Source organism: Anarhichas minor, unplaced genomic scaffold (assembly GCF_050575085.1).
Source record: "Anarhichas minor isolate MPS153535 unplaced genomic scaffold, ASM5057508v1 ptg000025l, whole genome shotgun sequence".
Classification (NCBI taxonomy): Eukaryota; Metazoa; Chordata; class Actinopteri; order Perciformes; family Anarhichadidae; genus Anarhichas; species Anarhichas minor.
In genome coordinates, this window is record NW_027466471.1 from 5,460,739 (window position 1) to 5,479,581 (window position 18,843).

At 42.4% G+C, this 18,843-nt stretch overlaps 3 protein-coding genes across 5 annotated transcripts; 2 read left to right on the plus strand and 1 right to left on the minus strand.

The window, feature by feature from the left end:
* Positions 1-42: 42 nt before the first annotated feature.
* vdac3 (voltage-dependent anion channel 3) lies at positions 43-8,437 on the minus strand. 3 transcript variants are annotated; one of them, XM_076098899.1, is made up of 10 exons: positions 8,351-8,427; positions 4,696-4,812; positions 3,767-3,838; positions 3,500-3,549; positions 2,390-2,542; positions 2,239-2,291; positions 1,884-2,111; positions 1,599-1,749; positions 1,176-1,233; positions 43-1,070 (listed from the first exon to the last, which is right to left on the minus strand). In XM_076098899.1, exons 2-10 carry the CDS (start codon positions 4,808-4,810, stop codon positions 979-981), a joined length of 972 nt encoding a protein of 323 aa, XP_075955014.1. In that variant the 5' UTR covers positions 4,811-4,812; positions 8,351-8,427; the 3' UTR covers positions 43-978. The 3 variants fall into 3 exon arrangements, with proteins under 3 accessions (XP_075955014.1, XP_075955015.1, XP_075955016.1); XM_076098900.1 differs by lacking the exon at positions 4,696-4,812 and having other exon boundaries at positions 8,351-8,437; XM_076098901.1 differs by lacking the exons at positions 4,696-4,812; positions 8,351-8,427 and adding an exon at positions 4,207-4,684.
* Positions 8,438-9,341: 904 nt separating this feature from the next.
* enkd1 (enkurin domain containing 1) lies at positions 9,342-12,318 on the plus strand. Its single transcript, XM_076098906.1, has 8 exons — positions 9,342-9,467; positions 9,957-10,047; positions 10,232-10,456; positions 10,654-10,826; positions 10,914-11,057; positions 11,219-11,361; positions 11,493-11,629; positions 11,725-12,318. The coding sequence occupies exons 2-8, from the start codon at positions 9,963-9,965 to the stop codon at positions 11,883-11,885; spliced, it is 1,068 nt and encodes a 355-aa protein (XP_075955021.1). The 5' UTR covers positions 9,342-9,467; positions 9,957-9,962; the 3' UTR covers positions 11,886-12,318.
* A 111-nt stretch (positions 12,319-12,429) lies between these two features.
* Positions 12,430-17,420, plus strand: polb (polymerase (DNA directed), beta). Its single transcript, XM_076098902.1, has 14 exons — positions 12,430-12,634; positions 12,949-13,006; positions 13,344-13,410; positions 13,597-13,671; positions 13,781-13,839; positions 14,133-14,182; positions 14,353-14,404; positions 14,527-14,581; positions 14,664-14,736; positions 14,816-14,886; positions 15,011-15,097; positions 15,800-15,867; positions 16,058-16,197; positions 16,338-17,420. Exons 1-14 carry the CDS (start codon positions 12,574-12,576, stop codon positions 16,430-16,432), a joined length of 1,011 nt encoding a protein of 336 aa, XP_075955017.1. The 5' UTR covers positions 12,430-12,573; the 3' UTR covers positions 16,433-17,420.
* Positions 17,421-18,843: the final 1,423 nt, after the last annotated feature.

Sequence of the window (18,843 nt, forward strand, 5' to 3'; positions counted from 1 at the left end):
AACCAACCTTTTTCTTTTAAAAGCATACACACCTCCAAATGATAGTGTTTAACGTTCTTTATTCATTAATTCAATAAAATCGGTTTGAGGTCCTAATTGTTGCCTAACTCTCCTACACAAAGCACAGCACAGAAAGTGAAATGTAGTGGTAAAGGTCGAAGAGGTACAGGACACAAGACAGGACGAAGAGGGTTCGCAGAGTCTCAAATTATCGTCGGCAATTTCGCCGAAAAAGGACCTGAAAAACCGACATTTAGGCAGCTGAAGGTCCACAGATTAAAACCGCGTTACAGAGGTCAGAGGGTGGAATCAGCTGACTGAATCCGAGAAGGATCCGCTGCTCTTCGTCTTTTCTGCTCGATCCTCCCCAACTTTCATTGAAAAGTTGAAAAACAAACCCATGTCTCTAGCCTCGAAAGCATGCAACAAAACCACAATATACCGAAAACAAGCGTCCTCTAATAATCATATAAATGTCTAAAACCCAAAGTATATCTGAACAAAAACATTCTGACCACACAGTCAAAAACTACAAGGTGCTTAAAATCTTACTGCGGAAAGAAAACATGTTTAAGACACAAATGCTCTTTTTAAAAGTGCACTTTGTCGTAAGCAGCACACGAGTCTGTTCTTCTGTTGTGTTCTGGTGAGATGTGCTCAAAGGTTGCCTGTGAGAGCCTTTTTTAATGATGTCAAATTTAAAAGTAACCATCACAAAAATATTGCTTGATTCTTTTAAAACTACAGCACTGGAGGTTTTGGAGACTGGCTTGGGGTTTTAGGGATAAGGCCAACGAGTGTGTGTGTGTGTGTGTGTGTGTGTGTGTGTGTGTGTGTGTGTGTGTGTGTGTGTGTGTAGGACGATGTGTTGACGTGGTCGCTGAGTGGACCTCTGCTGCGTTTTCACATTTGGGCTCTTTCTTTCTTGTCCCGTGTTGCTTTCCTTCTCCCTTGGTGTCCGTCCTCCCGCTGACCTCTCTACGCCTCCAGCTCGAAACCCAAGCCGACTTTGTGCCCGCCGCCGTTCACGTTCTTCCCGTCGAGCAGACCCGAGAGGGTGACCTTCACTCCTGCGGGGAGGACAGTCAGATTTATGTACCAGGTAGCAATGCCTTTGCTCTTTGTATTGTTACAAAAAGAGTTTAAAAAATAAATAAATCCAGCAATCAGCTAACCTGGTCTGAGGGTCTGTGTGTATCCAACTCCAACGAGACAAGCGTTGTTGACTTTGGTCTGTGAGGAGAAACGAGACGTCATGGACGGGTGAGACAATCGTGAGCGCAGCATTAGGAGAGTGGATGGATGGGATGCTGGATGCGGTTACATAATTTATTACATATGGATACAGCAGCCTCGGGTTAACAACTGCTGCCAATTAGAAAATGTCAACATGCTAAACTAAGAGGGTAATCAGTGAACAAATATACTCGCTAAACTTCAGCATGTTAACGTTGTCAGGGTGTGCGTTTAGCTCAAAGCAAGTCTCCGATTTCCAGGACGTTTCTCCTGTTTTCTCACAAATTTGAATATGTACAAATCTTAATGCATGGCAGTCATTGAGTCGAAGCTGTCCGTGATGTTTCGGAGTGATTGCTTACAGACAGGGAGGCGTCCTTATCCAGCTGGTATTTGGCTCCGATTCCAAAGCGTGTGTTGTTGCTGCCAGCCGTCCAGGCCAGGTGGACCGCTGTCTCCAAGTTGCTGTTCACCTTTTGGTAAATGGAGCCACCGAACTCCGTGCCGTCATTTCTGAAACACAAAAAGGTGGAGATTAGAACTTGACGTCTCCTCCTGGGGGAAGCGCTTCCACTCTCTGTGTGCTGTCCGTATCCGATGTGTCACTTCCATTTCCTGCCTCTCTTTGCTGGGACGCAGTGACTCACACGTTGGTGTGAAGCTGGAAGTCACCGGCCTTGTATCCGAGGGCGAAGTTGTTCTGGGTCAGTTTGGATTTGGCCGTGTCGAAAGCCAACTGGTAGCCCGCCAGCCAGCCCTCGTAGCCCAGCACGGCGGCTGCGTGGACGGTGGGACCGGCCATGTCGAAGTCCAGGTCACAGCCCGCATTTACAAAGTCCCGTTTGTAGCCGGACTTCAGCTTGGCACTCTTCTTGCTACAGAAGGAATATAGAAAAAGGGGGGCATTCATTTCGATAGTGGTAATGTATAAACATCTGTATTTATTAACTACATTTAATTAAGACATTGAAAACCACTGAGGATGAACAGGACTGTTCTTACCCGGTGTTGGGCACAAATGATGCGTCTAGACCGAGCTTCAGGCCTTTAGCCAGCTACAGGCGGATAAACAGACAAAGAAGCCGTGAGCTGATAATATTCTCTCTGAAAGTGAATGTTTGTATGTTTTGAACATTGTGACGTTGGACTCCACCTGGTCCTCCATGGTGATCTCTGTGGTGAGAGTGTTGTCTGTGTTCCATTTCTGGATGAAGTTTAGGCCCAGCTCATTCACTTTGTACTTGGTCTCCAGGTGGCCTCCCGACTTCCCCGTGTCGGTGTTGTTGGAGCCGGAGGTGGCAAACTCCTGTAGGGACGGGGGGGGGGGGGGATGAAGTGATGACGGGGGAGATGGAGGTGGGAAGGTAAGCAGAAAGGCACGTTAGAGCTCAACTATAGCAACTATAAGCAGGAAAGGGAGAGAAAACATACAGGGAGAAAAGAATAAGAAAAACGAAAGGTGAGGGAAACGAGCCTTGCCTCTGACACACAACCCCTCTCAGATTTGCATGGCTGGTTATTTAAAAGACAAACTACACTTTAAGATGGATAAACGAGTTGGGGACTGTGAGGGAGAGGTTGGTTGTGAGTGTCGCTGCTGCGGCAGTCGGGGTAAAAGGTGTCGCTTGGACGAGCTACCGCTGCAGAGAAAACCCATCGTGCGCACAACACATAACCGGTATCACTGGACGGTGCACCTGTGTCCCTATCGGTTCTTATGCAGACACACACACTCTCTCTCTCTTACCATCTGACAGGAAGATCCAAAGAAGAAGCAGGAAAATAAAAGAGAAAAGAGAGAAAGTTAAGGAGAAGCGCACAGAGTTTACATGCTCACTGGGAAAATGGAAAGCAGAAACCTGACACAGAGGGAAGACATTTACAGCGGCGTTTTTTTTTCCATTTGAGTTTTGCGGCATGTGGGAAACTCTGTCTGCGAATGCTCATTATGGTTTTACCATGGCAACCGGTTTGTAGCAACACAGACACACAACATGTCTGGAGCAAACTAAGCACTCTGAAATGCGGCACTCCCCCCCCATCATGATACAACATGTTTGAGGCAAAAGTAGTAAACTCTGGCAGACAGTGTTAATCTGCTGACTGTGTAGGTTACTCTGAGTACACATCAGGCAGCAAACACATTGTGACATGAAGGGCTGCGAAGGCCGTGGCTCAGCGATTTTGGTAATTCGCCGAGTGAGAGGCCATGAACATGGAACTTACAGACATCAGGCTAACAGAGACAAACAGCCGTACTCACAACACCACTCTGGGTCTTGGTCTTAACGTCCAGCTTGAGAACTCCATATCCTGGGAAAGAACAGGAAATTATGGATATCAACAAAAAAAAGAAAAAAAGGGTGGAAAAATAACATCCTTGTGCTGCACAGCATGGCTCTTAAACAGCTGCAGCAGGAATAAACATTCAAAGTGACACAGGGCAAACAAGTGTGCTCTCTAATGTTACAACGAAATAGCGACATCATATCATACAAAGTATATTTATGTGAGAACTTTGTTGCGTTACCGAAGCCCTTGTTGAAGATGTCTTTGGCAGATTTCCCCAAGTCTGTGTATGCAGGAGGGACGGCCATTGTGCCTGAGGGAACAGACGTTCAGGTTATGAAACAAAGAGCACACACTTCACAGCAATAAAAAAACAGCATAATTAAAGGGATACTCCAGCAATTGATTCTTCCCCCCCCCCCCCCCCTCTTCCATGTAAACCCTATTGATTGCCTGGCAGCGGTCCATTAGCAAGCAGCGGATTTTGCTGAACTAATTCTGATTCTCTAAGAGGAAGAGACTCCAAATGTACAGGAGCAAAAGATCACACAGCCATCCAACAGAGACATTTCTTTCTGCTGTCTTCTAACATGACCAACATTCCCATTATGCTATGCTTGTGTGGGAAAAGAGAAATATATGTTGTGTACGAAATATGCAAGCCAGTGCGGTAGAGCTAACCTAAGCAGCAGCAGCTTTGGTTAGTCAGCAACTACGAGTCCTGCACACCACTGCACTGCACCGGCTTCAGACGGTCATCAGGGTCCCCTGGCTCAGTGTGTGTGTGTGTGTGTGTGTGTGTGTGTGTGAAGAAGAAGACGACATTTTTGACGAGGTGACTGCTGAAACATTCACTTATTACCCAATGCTGGTTTAATGTTTTACTAGTGACTCGACTTCCTGTCTGTGCTTTTGTCCTGATCGCTCCCTCAACTAGTAATCTCACCAATCAAATCTCCTTTTTTATTTTTTTTTGCAGAGGGTGCAGACTTTGCTTCGGGTAATGCAACCTCAATTTTTCTCAGAAAATCTAAACATCTGTCAACACTGGAATTGACAAAGATGAAAAAATGTCACACGCATTGCAAATATTGGCCCTCACGAGATTAATGTCACTGCGGCCAAAACTCAATCCAGGGGCCCTGATGATTTGTCGTCTGTCCCACTCACCATGTCCCTTGGGTGTGCGGTGCTGACATGTCCCACAGTGGCCTTTGTTCACCGCCTGTTTGCCTTTTCCTGCCTCGTCCTGCTGGACCTCGCACCCCGCTCCTTTCTCTGCCATGTCTCCTCAGAGGACAGGAAATGCAAGGAGGGACAATAGGGAAACTTTTGGCAAGAAGTCCAGCACTGTGCACAATATGTGGGCTTGTCTGAGAATTGGCTGTGAATGTTAGCATGTTCCTTCAGCATGCAGTCAGAGCTAGTCTCCTTCTTTTAAATGCAGAGAACTGGCCAAGCATTGTATCACATTGTTCCGTATATGTGCACAGGCCAGCAGGTGATGAACGCGTGTACTCTGTGCGCCGCATTTGAACGTGATAAAGGCTGAGATGTGACTTTTTTTTTTTTTATCAGACAAGGAATACTGATTACTGGCGTTAAGGGTAGAAAACGATGATGTGGTGAAATATAGAAGCCTCTCTGCCCCTTACAAGGACACAGAAAAAAGGAAAAAGGCAGCACATCATACCACCTTAACGTGTCCATACGTATTGCATCAACAGCACGTCAACGCAGCTGTGATGCAACTAGACGTCAAAGCGACATGTCACATGTCACCTATAGGCAAGACGAGCAGAGTCCTATAAACATTGACATATCATTACCTTTCATGATGATATGGTGAACTTAGCAAATAGTTGCTTATTTACACATCCACCAGTCTTGTTTCTGGGCACCTGGTGAATGTCTCACTCTCTCTTTTAGCTCTATTTTGGTCTCTACCAACTCCTGCGAGAAATATCTGTCTCCTGCACAGCTGTCATCAGACTCTGATTTAGGGGCTGCTAAACTATTGTAGCATCATCTTTTTTTTTCAACTAAGCCCCACCCACTTTAAAGCAGCTAAAGAATCAGAAAGACAAATACAGAAATGTCTGGGGTGAAATAACCACATTTGATCAAGCTGTGTGGTTTTGTAGGACCCCGTCTCTCATAGTAAGGCACTGGTTGAGAAAAATGTTTTTTTAGGGCCTTTAAGATCTCCATCTTTCTCACATCACAAACACCCGACCGTGAATCCCACAGTGTGCGTCATGCAGTCCTGTCCATCTCTGCTGCCTCAGTGTCGCTCTTGTTCATTCCTCAAACGCAAAGCAAAAGGTTGCCAGCTGACCCGCATTTCGCTGACCAGGTGCAAGTCTTTGTCACTTCACCCGAGATACTCTCCTTCTCCTGCTCCACTGCACCTCGCACACCATGTTTGACCCTTTCCCTCCTGGCCTTCATCTCTCAGTCTCAAACACGTAGCTCTAAATTTAGCCCAGGTGAACCCAACACTACAGCACATGTGACTCGGGCTGGGGGTGGCCAATCTACGGCGCGTGGGGCAAGCTGCGGCCCGCTGCCCGATTTTAAAATAAACTAGAATATGGATTGAACATACTTCTAATAAATTGCACTGCATGAACGCTGCACATCCTACTTTAAACACTAAACGTCAATTGAATTTAGTGACATTTAACCTCCTAGTAAAGAAACCAATACTTTCCCATTCATGCCTGTTCTGTAAATTACCTTTTAATATTAGATTTACAGATTTACACATAACATCATAATATTTTAACCATACACTGTGAGTATAAAAGTATTTAATTAAGTTAAATTTAATTTGAGAGCAGCCTGTGACTCCTTACATTTTTCTGTATGCGGCCCACAATCAAAACAGTGTGGCCACCCCAGGAGCCTCAGCATGTGTCCTCCTACAGGTTCAACCTTTCCCGTAGGAAAACAGATTCAGTGTACCTCCACGCTGTATTTATACACAAACACACTGCTGCCACTGGTCTTTACACTTTTATGGGCAGCAACCAGCCGACGGCCTTGACTGAGCTCAAAGGTCAAAATGACGCCCGTGATCAACAGTGGTGAGTGAGAGGAAACAGCCAGCACACAAACAACAACATGGGGACTGTGTGGCTGTCAACGATCAAACACAGACAGATAATATCTTTAAAACAGTACAAAGTCTGCTATTTTTCCATGTTTGTCTCATATATATATTCATATATATTCATATATATATATATATATATATCTCAAAACAAGTGTTGACTGATTAGAGAGCTGTTTGTCCTCTCACAGAGCAGCTCTGTGTGACATCAACTCATGATATGAATAGATGGCTACCCTTGATTCTGACGACCTATAACTATTGTTATTTAGAAATCTGTTGAAAATTATTATTTAATACTTCCTTCCTCTGTCTATGAAATATCAAAATCAACAGCAAGTGGATTAAAAATCAAAGGTGTCTAATTTGTGCCGATATAAATTGGTGAAAAGCCACCAACGTCTTGTATTCGTGAAGGTGAAGCCAGTGTGTTGGATGTTTTTATTTAATTGAATCTAATTTAATAGTCTGAACAAAAAAATGGTATTGGTTATTCAACGCCGTCACAATTTCCACGTTTAGCAATCATTTTGACATTTATTCAACTGTTGAAGAACAGCGAGAATTTCTCGGTTCAATATGGGACAAACCCTGACAATCTCCCTCTTGCTAATGAGCACGCTGAACTAAAAAAGAACCTATAGACTCGTGTAAACAGGCAGTTACCCAACACTGGCCGAACCCTCAGATAAGGTGAAACCAAGGCAAGTGTATAACGGGAGGAATGTGTGGCTGTGAGATAAAGTCGAGTGCATTCAAGTTACACTAAGACAATTTATAGCTTATAGGAGCATGAGGTAGGGATGGATTTGTACCGGATCCGTTCCGGCATCCAGTGCACTTCAATGCGTGTATTGACAACAGTTCAGACTGGTGTGAGTGATGATTTTTGGGCTCATTGTGCTCACTGCAGCAGCCTAGATATAGATATAGATATAGATATAGAGTGTCTTTAAGCTCTGAGGCGGCGAGCAACGCTCTTAAAGAAAGCAGGTACATTACCTAATAAATACTCAGCGTGGGTCACTACACCGCTCTCTGTCTACTATGTAATTGCATAGGGAGGAGCGTGCGTAAAGATGGCCACAGTGGCCAAAGATAGCGGTCCTTGTTAAGAAGCTGTTCATAGACTTTGTGCCCTCTAGACATCCAGATAAGACGGTGATGTAAGATGTGTGGCGTCACGTCGCCCTGTAACATAGTGGACGAGTATTCTTATCGTCCAGATGCGTCCACTTCTGGTTTCCATAGTCCGTGCGTCCGCGAGACTTCTGGTGTCCGCGGAGTTGTTTCCATCACTGCAACAGCGAACTTTTTTTCAAACACAGAATCTAATCTCAGCTGTTTCTGGATGTTTCGCCGCAGTGGTTAAATATGCTATTTTATATGCTACTTTAAAACCTACAGAGAACAGACAGTGGGACCCCCACATGCCACCTCTCCGCATCACATTTACGCAAAAACATTTAGCAAAACTCCCTTTTGAGGGTTTTTAGGCTGTTTACAGTTTACACTAATGGCACACAGACAGGCCTGAACTGGTTTAAAACCCTGGCATATCTACCGGCTGCTGCTGCACGCACACCCTTATATGTGTGACGGATTTCTCACTGACAGTCAAAAGCGACAGTGGTCAACAGCTAAATGAACCGACATATAGACAATACGTTTTTTGAAAATAACAATTTGCTGAAGTCAGTTGCTTCTTACCTTTATTTGTGGGGCGGAGCGTGCAGAGTCTGACGGCGCTGTTCGGAGCAGCGGGGCACAGTGAAGGAGAAAGCGGAGACTACACACACTGGGCAGGCGCGAGTCAGACCTCCGGCCGAGGGCGGGGCCGTTGTGCAGTTGACATTGAGCAAAAAGAAACAACTAATATGGTATACTTAGTTTTAAACTGTTCGTAAATATTTACACGTGTACACCGGGTTCACATTGTGACACAATATTGAGAAGATCTATTTATGAATCTATCTATTTTATAATATATGATTTTATATTATATTATAGCAACAGTGGGAGTTTGTTTTGGTGTAATAACACTCTTACACCACTCGGGGGCAATGACCTCTAGCTAATATCACTAATGATTCTCGTGTGTGTACACTGATGAAAGCATGTCAGGCAGACCTTCATTTCAGAATGAGTACAGTGTAGATTACCTCCTCAACAAGCTCAAGCAATCAAATGGTTATATTTTGAATTCAGGGTAGGACAAGTTAAGATTACAGCTATAGTTGTGGTTTAGGTGTGGCAGTCGCACTTAATTGAATGTGTCTGCAAGGCAACACTCGGGGAACACAAGAACCTAATATACAGTCACCAGCAGGATTACAATAGAAATACACCTGCTAGAACTTTAAACTTCAGGTCAGTGCCGGTGTGTTACCCCATTAAATCATGACTTGTGAGTTACGTATTAATAATAATTTGATATGCATTATTATCATTATTATTACAATTATCAGCAATCCCTTTGAGGCTCGTCACCAAAATAATGCGACACAATGATTATGAATTATTGCGCAGTAACACACTGTAGGCTGCTCTTAGTCTTCCGCTGTGTCGGTGTCTAATTTGTGTTTAACCCCCAACTGTTTATTAGTTAAATGATTTGTACAAATGTGGATGAAATGTTGATAGAAGTGGGTTACTGTTTTGGCGGGGGGGGGGGGGCGTCTCTCTTCTATTAGGTCTAGTTCTGTGCGCAGGTGCCCCGTTGCCATGGGGAGGAATACTGAAACAAGCGTTGGTACGGTTTATACCTCAGCGTCATCAGTCTGCGTGAGGAAAATCCTCAACTGATAAACACGAAGATATATTACAGGTACGCTAATTGACTTGATAACGTTATGCATCTTAACCGGTTGCAGTCATTTTGTCAGAAAAAAACAATGTATTTAATCTACTTTAAAGGCTCGTCTGAGGAGGAATAGTGACGTTAGCTAACTTCACAACAAACCAGCTAGCGTTAGGCGACGTTAGCTGCACAGGGTGTTTCATAGCTATAACCTAAAGAATGATTCATTCATTCATTTCACACACCACACATACCAACTATCAAAACATAAACTTAAAGCAACTACACTTCTGCATAGTCGTATTCATTCAGTCTGTGATTTGGTTTATGAGCCTGAAGAAGAAAAACAATGCAGTTATTACTATATCAATTCTTAGTTTATTTTACTATCTTGCTTTTCAAACACTAACCAATCATAAGCCTCATCATTGTGAAAAATTAATGTTTGACTGGTGCTTAGCTGCTACTGTAGCTTTCAACAGTTGTTGTTCCCCCCCCCTACAATTTACGCTGCAGCTTCAGATGTGTGAGGGACCTTCAACAATATCTGGGCCAATCCCCCCGGATCCTTCACTGGTTCCCCAGTACTACAGACGACCTGCTTCAGGTTAGATGCAGTCACGGGGCTCAGCTATATTATTACCCCCCCCCCCCCCCAAATTAAAACACTCTGTGTTGTTTTCCAGTGATTTGGGGCCGTAAACTTAATATCTATAAGCTTAAATCTAATGCCTCCCTTTTTTTAGGTATCACATCACCTGACCTTGTTTAACTTTTTTTTCTTTGTCCAGCACGTGGCCGTTTAGAGGGAAACCCCGATGCAACTTTGGCCCTGCTCTCGGGGCCCCTCGCTCCAGATCCTGTGTTGTACCCCGGCTGTTACAGCGCTCGTACCCCAGCGCACCCTCCCCGTATCGGCCCTAATGCCTCTCATATTCTGGAACGAGGACGGAGAGGGGTAGTGGGGGAGCTGCTCAAACTGGACGGAGTCGCCATCACCCCTGTTCCCAAACAGAGTAAGGGCAATTGATTTCTCAGGTCCGTAAATTAAAAGAGCGGTTCTGTTTTGTCTTAAAGGACGGTCTCAGTGTCACATGTCATTTCTACCTTTTACATATTTAAGTTGTTATAAGAAGTCAAAGTTTGATAGAGCCCACAAACCCCAAACAAACATTTTTAAAGTGAGCCAACTTTTGCAATACTTGACCCTCAGAGCAGCGGGTACACGACTTTGGTAAAGAGAATGTGCGTCGGCTCAGGGAGATTCAGAGACGCTGCAAGGAGCAGGAGGCTGAGAGAGTACACGCTCGTCCGGTTCCAGTGAAAGCTCTTTGGACCTCCTCCAAATACCAGAACGTCCCATCCAGGGTGATGGTCCAGCTACAGGCAAGGAAGCAAGTCTGCAAACGATGCAAGTCCTTGAGTTATCAGTATTTCCTCTGGCTCACTTTTAATCCGGTCTCCTTCGTGCAGGTTTCCAGTCCGACTACTAAACCACAGTGTCAAAGCTTCCTGAAGGCCCACTCTACTGCGCCGCCAGCGTCGCACTCCAAAACCTCTCCTGTAGCTTTGCGGCGCCCGGCTTCCTGCAGCTCCATACAGGACCAGAACTTGCAAGTGAGAATTGCCAATAAATATTGATGTCAATGATGACAATAATAGGTATAATATATTGATCTTGACGAGCAGAGCATGGCGATGACGTGGAATGCATTTTTTTTTATCTGCAACATTTCCTTTTTTGTTTTGATTCCATACGTTGTTGTGTGTGGATACAGTTACAGGTTCAAGGCCAGTCGATAGACTTCGTAAAACACAATGCCCGGTCTGCAGGAAAAACTGTGCTGCGTCGGTCCCAGTCACTGACAAACCTTCAAGAGAAGCCCGTCCCCAGTGCAGTCAAGGGACAGGTGCCTCAGTAGTGAGTATTCTTATGTCGTATCTTACCTACTTACCTGCACTCACAATCAGTTTGGTGAAAACACAGGTGCACTTTTACTGCTGTTGCTCATTTCTGTTCTCCCTCTCACTGATTATTAAACACACACTCAGTCTTGAGGAAAGGAAGGAGCAGTGGCATAAAGAGGCGGAGGAGAGGAGGAGGAACGCACCTGATCCTACAGTCCCAGCGGGTCACACCCTGATGCGCGAGAGTGAGAGACAGGAAACTCTGAAGTCCCTCAAAGAGAGTACGTCTCTGTGGCTCTTCATCTACGTTAGCGTGCTACACGCATAGTGAATATTTGCTTCTCTAATTCTGCTGTTTTTTTTTTTGTTTCCTCAGCCCATCGCTCCCTCGTGGCGGAGCTGCTGTCCCTCCCTCTCAAAGCTGACAGTCTGAGCGTTCGAGCACGTCGGGCTCATCTCGATTCTAGGCTCTCTGAAATCGAGGAGGCCGTTAAAATATTCTCCAGGGACAGAGTTTACGTAAAAATTGATTCCTAACACATGAGGAGGAGGAGGAGGAGGAGGAGAGAGGGAAGAGGAGGATACGGTCCTGTAAATCCACAGCTTTATTGAGATTCATTTTTATTTTGTAGTTGCATTAAGTGACATAACGCTGAACCTTGTAAAACAGATGATTGTTTAATCATCACTATCATGCATTAAATTATAATCTGCTAATCAGTCATTTTAAGAACAGTAAACATGCTACTGAACAATGCTACTGCAAAACTGTCATTCTTGTCTGTACATTTACTGTTAATAACTGCTAGTTAATGAGAGAGTAGTTGATGAGATGTGTTTGGTTTAGTCTTTGTGTAAAACTGGCTGGCGCTTTGTAATAATGAATATTTTTGTGAAGTCATTGTATATAAATATTTTTACATTTTTGCGTATTAAAACGTACAGTGCAGTACAGTGTGTACACAGTTAGTATGCTGCAGAGTGCTGAATAAGTCATTTTTGAATTTCTACGTTACAACTCTTGAGTTTGTATGACGTGTGACGCACGCCCCACCCCCCCCCCCCCCCCCCCCCTCTCAACGTCTTTCGGTCATTGTTCAGCCTGTGCTAAAGCTAACGTGCTAGGTGGAGGCTGGCAGAGATTACACAGGTTTATAACTTTACACGCGTGCATATTAAGTCGTTCAAGTGTACAGCGGACATTTGAGAGCTCGCCAAAGACACAATGAGCAAGAGGAAAGCGCCTCAGGAATCCCCGAATGAGGGAATAACTGACTTTCTGGTCGGTAAGTGCAGCAGAGAGACGGCTGCGTTCAGCTAACAGTAGCTAGCGGGACGCTCGGGTTCTGTTTATAAGCAAAATATCCAAATAACTTTGCATAAGTAACGCCAGTGTATATTTGTGAAACAAATATGCTAAATGATAATGTTTCTGACTCGCGTTTGCTTGAAACTATCCGAGTTTCTCTGCTCTGATAAGTCAGAGTTGACATTTAAATGCCTTCAGCTGAGTTGGCTGTTTTTTTAAAATAGTGGCTAAATAAACTGCAGGAGTACGAGGTGAATATGAAGCCATGAGATGTGTTACTTCTGTTTCCAGAGCTGGCCAATTATGAGAAGAACGTCAACAGGGCAATACACAAGTCCAACGCGTACAGGTGAGCAGGGAGGTGTGCTTTGTTTAAGGAGGGTTGAAACAGCCAGATGTGATGCCTAATGTAACGTAATGTCCAAACAATACGTCAATGTCACAGTCACTTTAGATTGAAACGTGTTTTTAATACATTGTATTGATCGCATTGTTTTACACTGGCATCTGGGTGTATAATACACTTGATGCCATGTGGAGAAGAATGTTGATTAGAAACTGTGATAGAAGTTGTTCAGAGGTTCTGTTGAGGCATCTGACAGAAGCTTTCTATCACCATATTATTTTACAAACTTTGTCTTTGACATTCATTTCAACCATTTTTTTTGTGCCTATTCTCTGTCTAGGAAAGCAGCATCTACCATCTCCAAGTACCCAAACAAAATCAAAAATGGCGAAGAGGCCAAGAAACTGGTATGTGCAATAAAGGTCTTCAGTTGATGTCTTTATTTAAAGAAAGGCATCACACAACATGTGGAAGTTTGACCTGGTGACAAATGGTCCAGATGCTGTTTGTCAGCAGCACTACTCTGCACAACCAACATAACGGCAGTAAATCCCACTATTCAGCACCCTCATGCTTGTCTCACCTGTCAACAGGAAGGTGTTGGAGCTAAAATAGCAGAAAAGATTGATGAGTTCCTACAAACTGGCACGCTACGGAAACTGGAAAAGGTGAGTGTTGGGACGTGGTAATACATGATGCATGCCATACATGTTTAATAGTAGCTCCATTTAAATGTATTACACAACACTGATGTGCTACTTTTACGTTTTCATCTAGATCCGTACCGATGACACCAGCTCTTCTATCAATTTCCTCACCAGAGTCACTGGAATCGGGTATGTCATTCAGTAACCAATCACTAGCCACCAACGCATACACCTGAATCTAACGTAATTCTAAGACGACAGGTGATTGGCTGCCGTGACAGACAACTTTGTGCTGGTGTTTTTAAGAGCGGAGCGAGTTAAAAGATGTCGGGCGACATTGAGAAGACATGCCTTATATGTAACATGACTATACTCGCAGGTGTGGACTCCGGCATGAGGGATGCAGGAAAGCTTAAAGATGTTTGTGTAGTTTTACTGTATGTTATGAGCTTCGTGTAACAGACTGCTTCTCTTGACTTCAGCCCCGCGGCCGCCAGGAAGTTTTTTGAAGACGGGGTGAAGACATTAGAAGGTTTGTTAAGTTTGTTTATTCTAATTGTTTTAAAAGAACCTTTACTCTTTATTTCGTGGTCCTTGGCACTTCACATTTGATTTGACATAGAGTACGTTGCATGCTCGATAGATGTGCACAAAGTAGATTTGGTGTGATTTGAAATGAGCAATGCTCTTTAATGTTTTTAGATTTGAAAAAGATCGAGCACAAGCTCAACCATCATCAACAGATCGGACTCAAGTAAGTTCAGCTGAATACTCTATTTTTTTTACTAAATGTGTTATTCATTTCTACCAAAATGTCTGAATATCTTGAAGTGATACCTGAGTTGTGTGTGTCGTGAATTATTTTGCTGCCTTCAGGTACTTTGAGGAGTTTGAGAAAAGGATTCCACGTGCTGAAATGGAACAGATGGAGGTGACGATGAAGCATCTACGTTTTTTGTTGTCTGCTTATTGTTTTTTATGGAGAGTTTTCTTACGCTGTGTGTTCTGTTTAGACTTATATTGTTGGAGAGCTGAAGGAGATCGGTACAGAATATATTGGGACAATCTGTGGAAGCTACAGGAGAGGTAAGACCTTCCCCCTCACGTTGATGCTCGGTTAATGACGGCAGGTCAAACTCTTGTTGTATTAATTCATAATTTCCAGGCGCAGCATCGAGTGGTGATATTGATATTTTGCTGACCCACCCGGACTACACCTCTGAGACTGAGAAGCAGGTAAACTCTACTGCAGCTCACGCATCAATGGATGCAACATTAATGTTGTTATTAATTGCAGTTTGACTTTGTATATATTTAGTTTTACAATTCATTTTGTTCTATTCACCTTTTTCTTTTCCAGCCCAAGCTCCTTCATGCCGTGGTCGACCATTTGGAGTCCATTGGGTTTGTGACCGACACCATGTCCAAAGGAGACACTAAGTACATGGTGAGGCCTCTGCTCATTTATGTTATAGTGGCAATATAGCTCATCACTTTTCAGGTATTACAAATCATTGACGATATGACTTTCAATGTGATGCACCGAGATCTGTCTCCGAGTCTCTGATATTTATACTGAGTAAGCAACATGCAATGGGCTGGCACAGGGTAACGCACACACATTTTGCATTCACACGGCGTAATTATCGCAAGACAGGTTTATTATGGCTTATTTAGGGTAAACAGCTTGAAATGTTCTTTCGGCCGTCAACTGCTTCTTAATAGACTAAACATTTGCTGAGACTGGTGTTACAGAAAGTTCACACGAAACCATTTGAGGACACAGCTCTAAACACTCACAGAGGACATGAGCTTATGTTAAATGTGTAACATTCACTAATTATTAATGCACAATAATTTTGGCATTTAGATTTTTCCCAACATCTTTTTTTTTATCATCTTTTTCTTTTTCTATTTGAGTTGATTTTTTTGTAAAACTATATTTATCTTACTCTATTGTTCATGTATGTTTATATTTGTATTCTTCTTGTTCACAAGAGTCTCCTTTGGGATAAATACAGTCACGTCTTGTCTCGTCTTTCCTCTGGTGTGCTCAGCTCTGTGTGTGATCGTACAGTAACCATTCAGTCTATGTACCCAACACATGAAGTGCACGACTGTGGTCACTATGCTGGATCTTGTTTTCTAGGGAGTCTGCCAGCTGCAGAAGAGTGATGGAGATGAGGAAGAATACCTTCACAGGCGTATTGATATTAGGTGCCCTACTTTCTATTGCTCAGCTCTACGGTCTTCCAAATGAAAACATTGCCTCTACCTACAACAACACAAAACAGGCCCAGTAATGATGCAAAAACAGTCAAGAGGCAACCCTGTGTTTTGATGTCTTTATTCTTCAAACCGCCTGCATGTTCCTGCTCTCTAACGATCCTTTCTCCTGTTCCCCAAGGTTAATCCCCAAGGACCAGTACTACTGTGGAGTTCTCTATTTCACCGGAAGTGATATCTTCAATAAAACCATGAGAACTCATGCGCTGGAGAAGGGCTTCACTCTTAATGAGTACACCATACGGCCACTCGGGGTCACTGGTGAGTCTCAGTCAAACGTGACGTGATCCCGCTCCACTCTGTTCCAGAGCTGTGTCTCTGTTGGCTTCAGTCGGTCACCAATGATTTGTGCTTTAAGCTTTTAATATATCAGCTATTTCTCTTTGTGGATCTCTCTGTAGGTGTGGCAGGGGAGCCTCTGTTGGTGGATAGTGAGAGAGACATCTTTGAATACATCCACTACAAATACAGAGAGCCAAAGGACCGCAGCCAGTGATGCAAATGTTTACACTTTCATTTGAAGCTGCAGCTTTGAGATCAGAAGCACGTGTACATATGTGTGTGTTAGTATACCATTCAACTATGTTATTGAAAAGAAAACGACTGTGAAAGTCATTTCAATTTATTTGCTGTGTTCTTCTTTCTTGAGTTGACATCATCCCCTTTAATGACATTTGTACCTAAACACACACTCAACAACATTGATATTTTGTTGTTATAAACAGGTTAATTCTCCAGGTCATGTATCTTCTTTTAATTATCTTTTCCACCACACTTGTACATTTCATTTTTGAATTGCCAAAAACAGATTATACCATAATGATAATAAGAGGATTAATCTTAAAGTGGACTAGCTTCTGTTACAGTTGTCATCCGTCCATTACAAACCACTATCATCGGGGCATTTAGCCTTGAACGTAGTTCCCTTTAACACACTGGCTGAGCTGAGGCTTTTTAATGGTTCATTGTGTCAGTCAACACAGCAGTGTTACTACTTTATGTTAGTAGTTAATAGTAGTTAGGTTAAAAAAAAAAATCTCATTCCCCATGGACATTCAAGAGTGTGTTTTTAAACCTGTAGTATTTATCTTCCAATTTGGGGCAAACTAATGCATTTAAAATAAGATGCAAACAGCTGAGTTTCTGCTTATGGATGCTAATTTGGGACATAAAGGTCATTGATTTTTATTTGATTTTTAGATAAATGAGTATTTTTTTCCTCAGTTATTGTTTGATATGTGAATATGACTGTTATACTAGTAGACTTCATGTGGTTGTGTGAGGCATTTTGAAAGTGATGGATAAATATTGACCAGGTCACTGAAATACTGCTACAGTGTACTCTGCTGGTACAGATCTTAATCTGTAACACAGAAGTTGTGTATTAGGATTAGGGCGTCGATTCAGTTTTGTATGTGGAGGATTGCAAATATTGCTGGAAATATTTAAGAAAATAAAAATAAATTGGTAACCCAATCATACAATGACAATTTTCATTTATTTCAATTTTCACTTTGTTTTTTAACTATCAAATTGTAAATGAGTTTGTTGTAGCATTAATATAGACCCTTCTCACAAAAATGGGATAGAGCATTTTGGCTTCATAAGAAAAAAAGTTAAAACCAATAATATGTTCTTTCTCAATATCACAAGAAACTGTGTTGTAACAAAAATGATCTAAAGAGATACTTAATGCTGGTGGGGTTAAAAACTAACTGTTTTGTTGTCAAGGGTGGAATTTTAGAGTAACATCTGGTACATCACATTTGGCCTAAAATTAGTTTTCATGCTTGAAAGAATGATATGCTGTACTATGACGTTTATCACATTTCGTATGGTACAATAAAACTGACTTGTTTTATGGCATACTTTACTATGGCGTACTATATACTGTGACTTGTTTTATGGCGTACTATATACTGTGACTTGTTTTATGGCGTACTATATACTGTGACTTGTTTTATGGCGTACTATATACTGTGACTTGTTTTGTTGCATACTTTTTTGACTGTTTTCTACATATGAATAGTGGCGACTGTGGCTCCGTGGTAGAGCAGGGTCCTCCTTCCTCGGCGGTTCGATCCCCGTCTCTGCTAGTCCATGTCGATGTTCCCTTGTACACTTAATCCCAAATTGCTCCCGCAGGCTGTTCCTGCGGTCTGTGAATGGTTATGACTGATTCGTTAGAGTCCTGATGGGCAGTAGCCCCTGCCATCAGTGTGTGAATGGGTGAATGATGACAAGTAGTGTTAAAGCGATTTGAGTGGACTAAAAAGGGCTATACTAGTGCAGCCCATTTACCATATAGTATTTTGACATGCTATGACTGTTTATGATTTCTTCGACATATACTTTTTATGACTTTTTTTGACATACTATTCTGATTTTTTTCAACATACTATACTGTGACTTTTTTCAAAATACTTTACAATTACTTTTTATGATTTTTTTTTACTTACTATACAAAGTATTTTTCTGACAATTTCTATATGCTATACTATCTGTCTGTTCTGTAAAACTGTCTGTTTTATGGCTTTCTTCGACATACTAAACTGACTTCTCATGACTTTTTTAGACACACTATACTATGATTTTTTTTATTGCTTCTGTGACATACGATAATATGTTTTTTTTGACATACTACACTATGACTCTTTTTGATAGATACTATGACTTGTGAGTTTTTCAAACTATACTCTGACATTAAATGTTTTTTATTGCTTTTTATGATATACTATACTACGGCTTTTTTTCGAAATACTATATGACTTTTTCTACCAAACTATTTTGTCTTTTTTCAACATACTATACTATGATTTTTACTGTAGCTTTTTCATGACATTTTTCGACATTCTGTACTATACATTTTTATGACTTTATTTGGACATACTGTACTCTACTTTGACT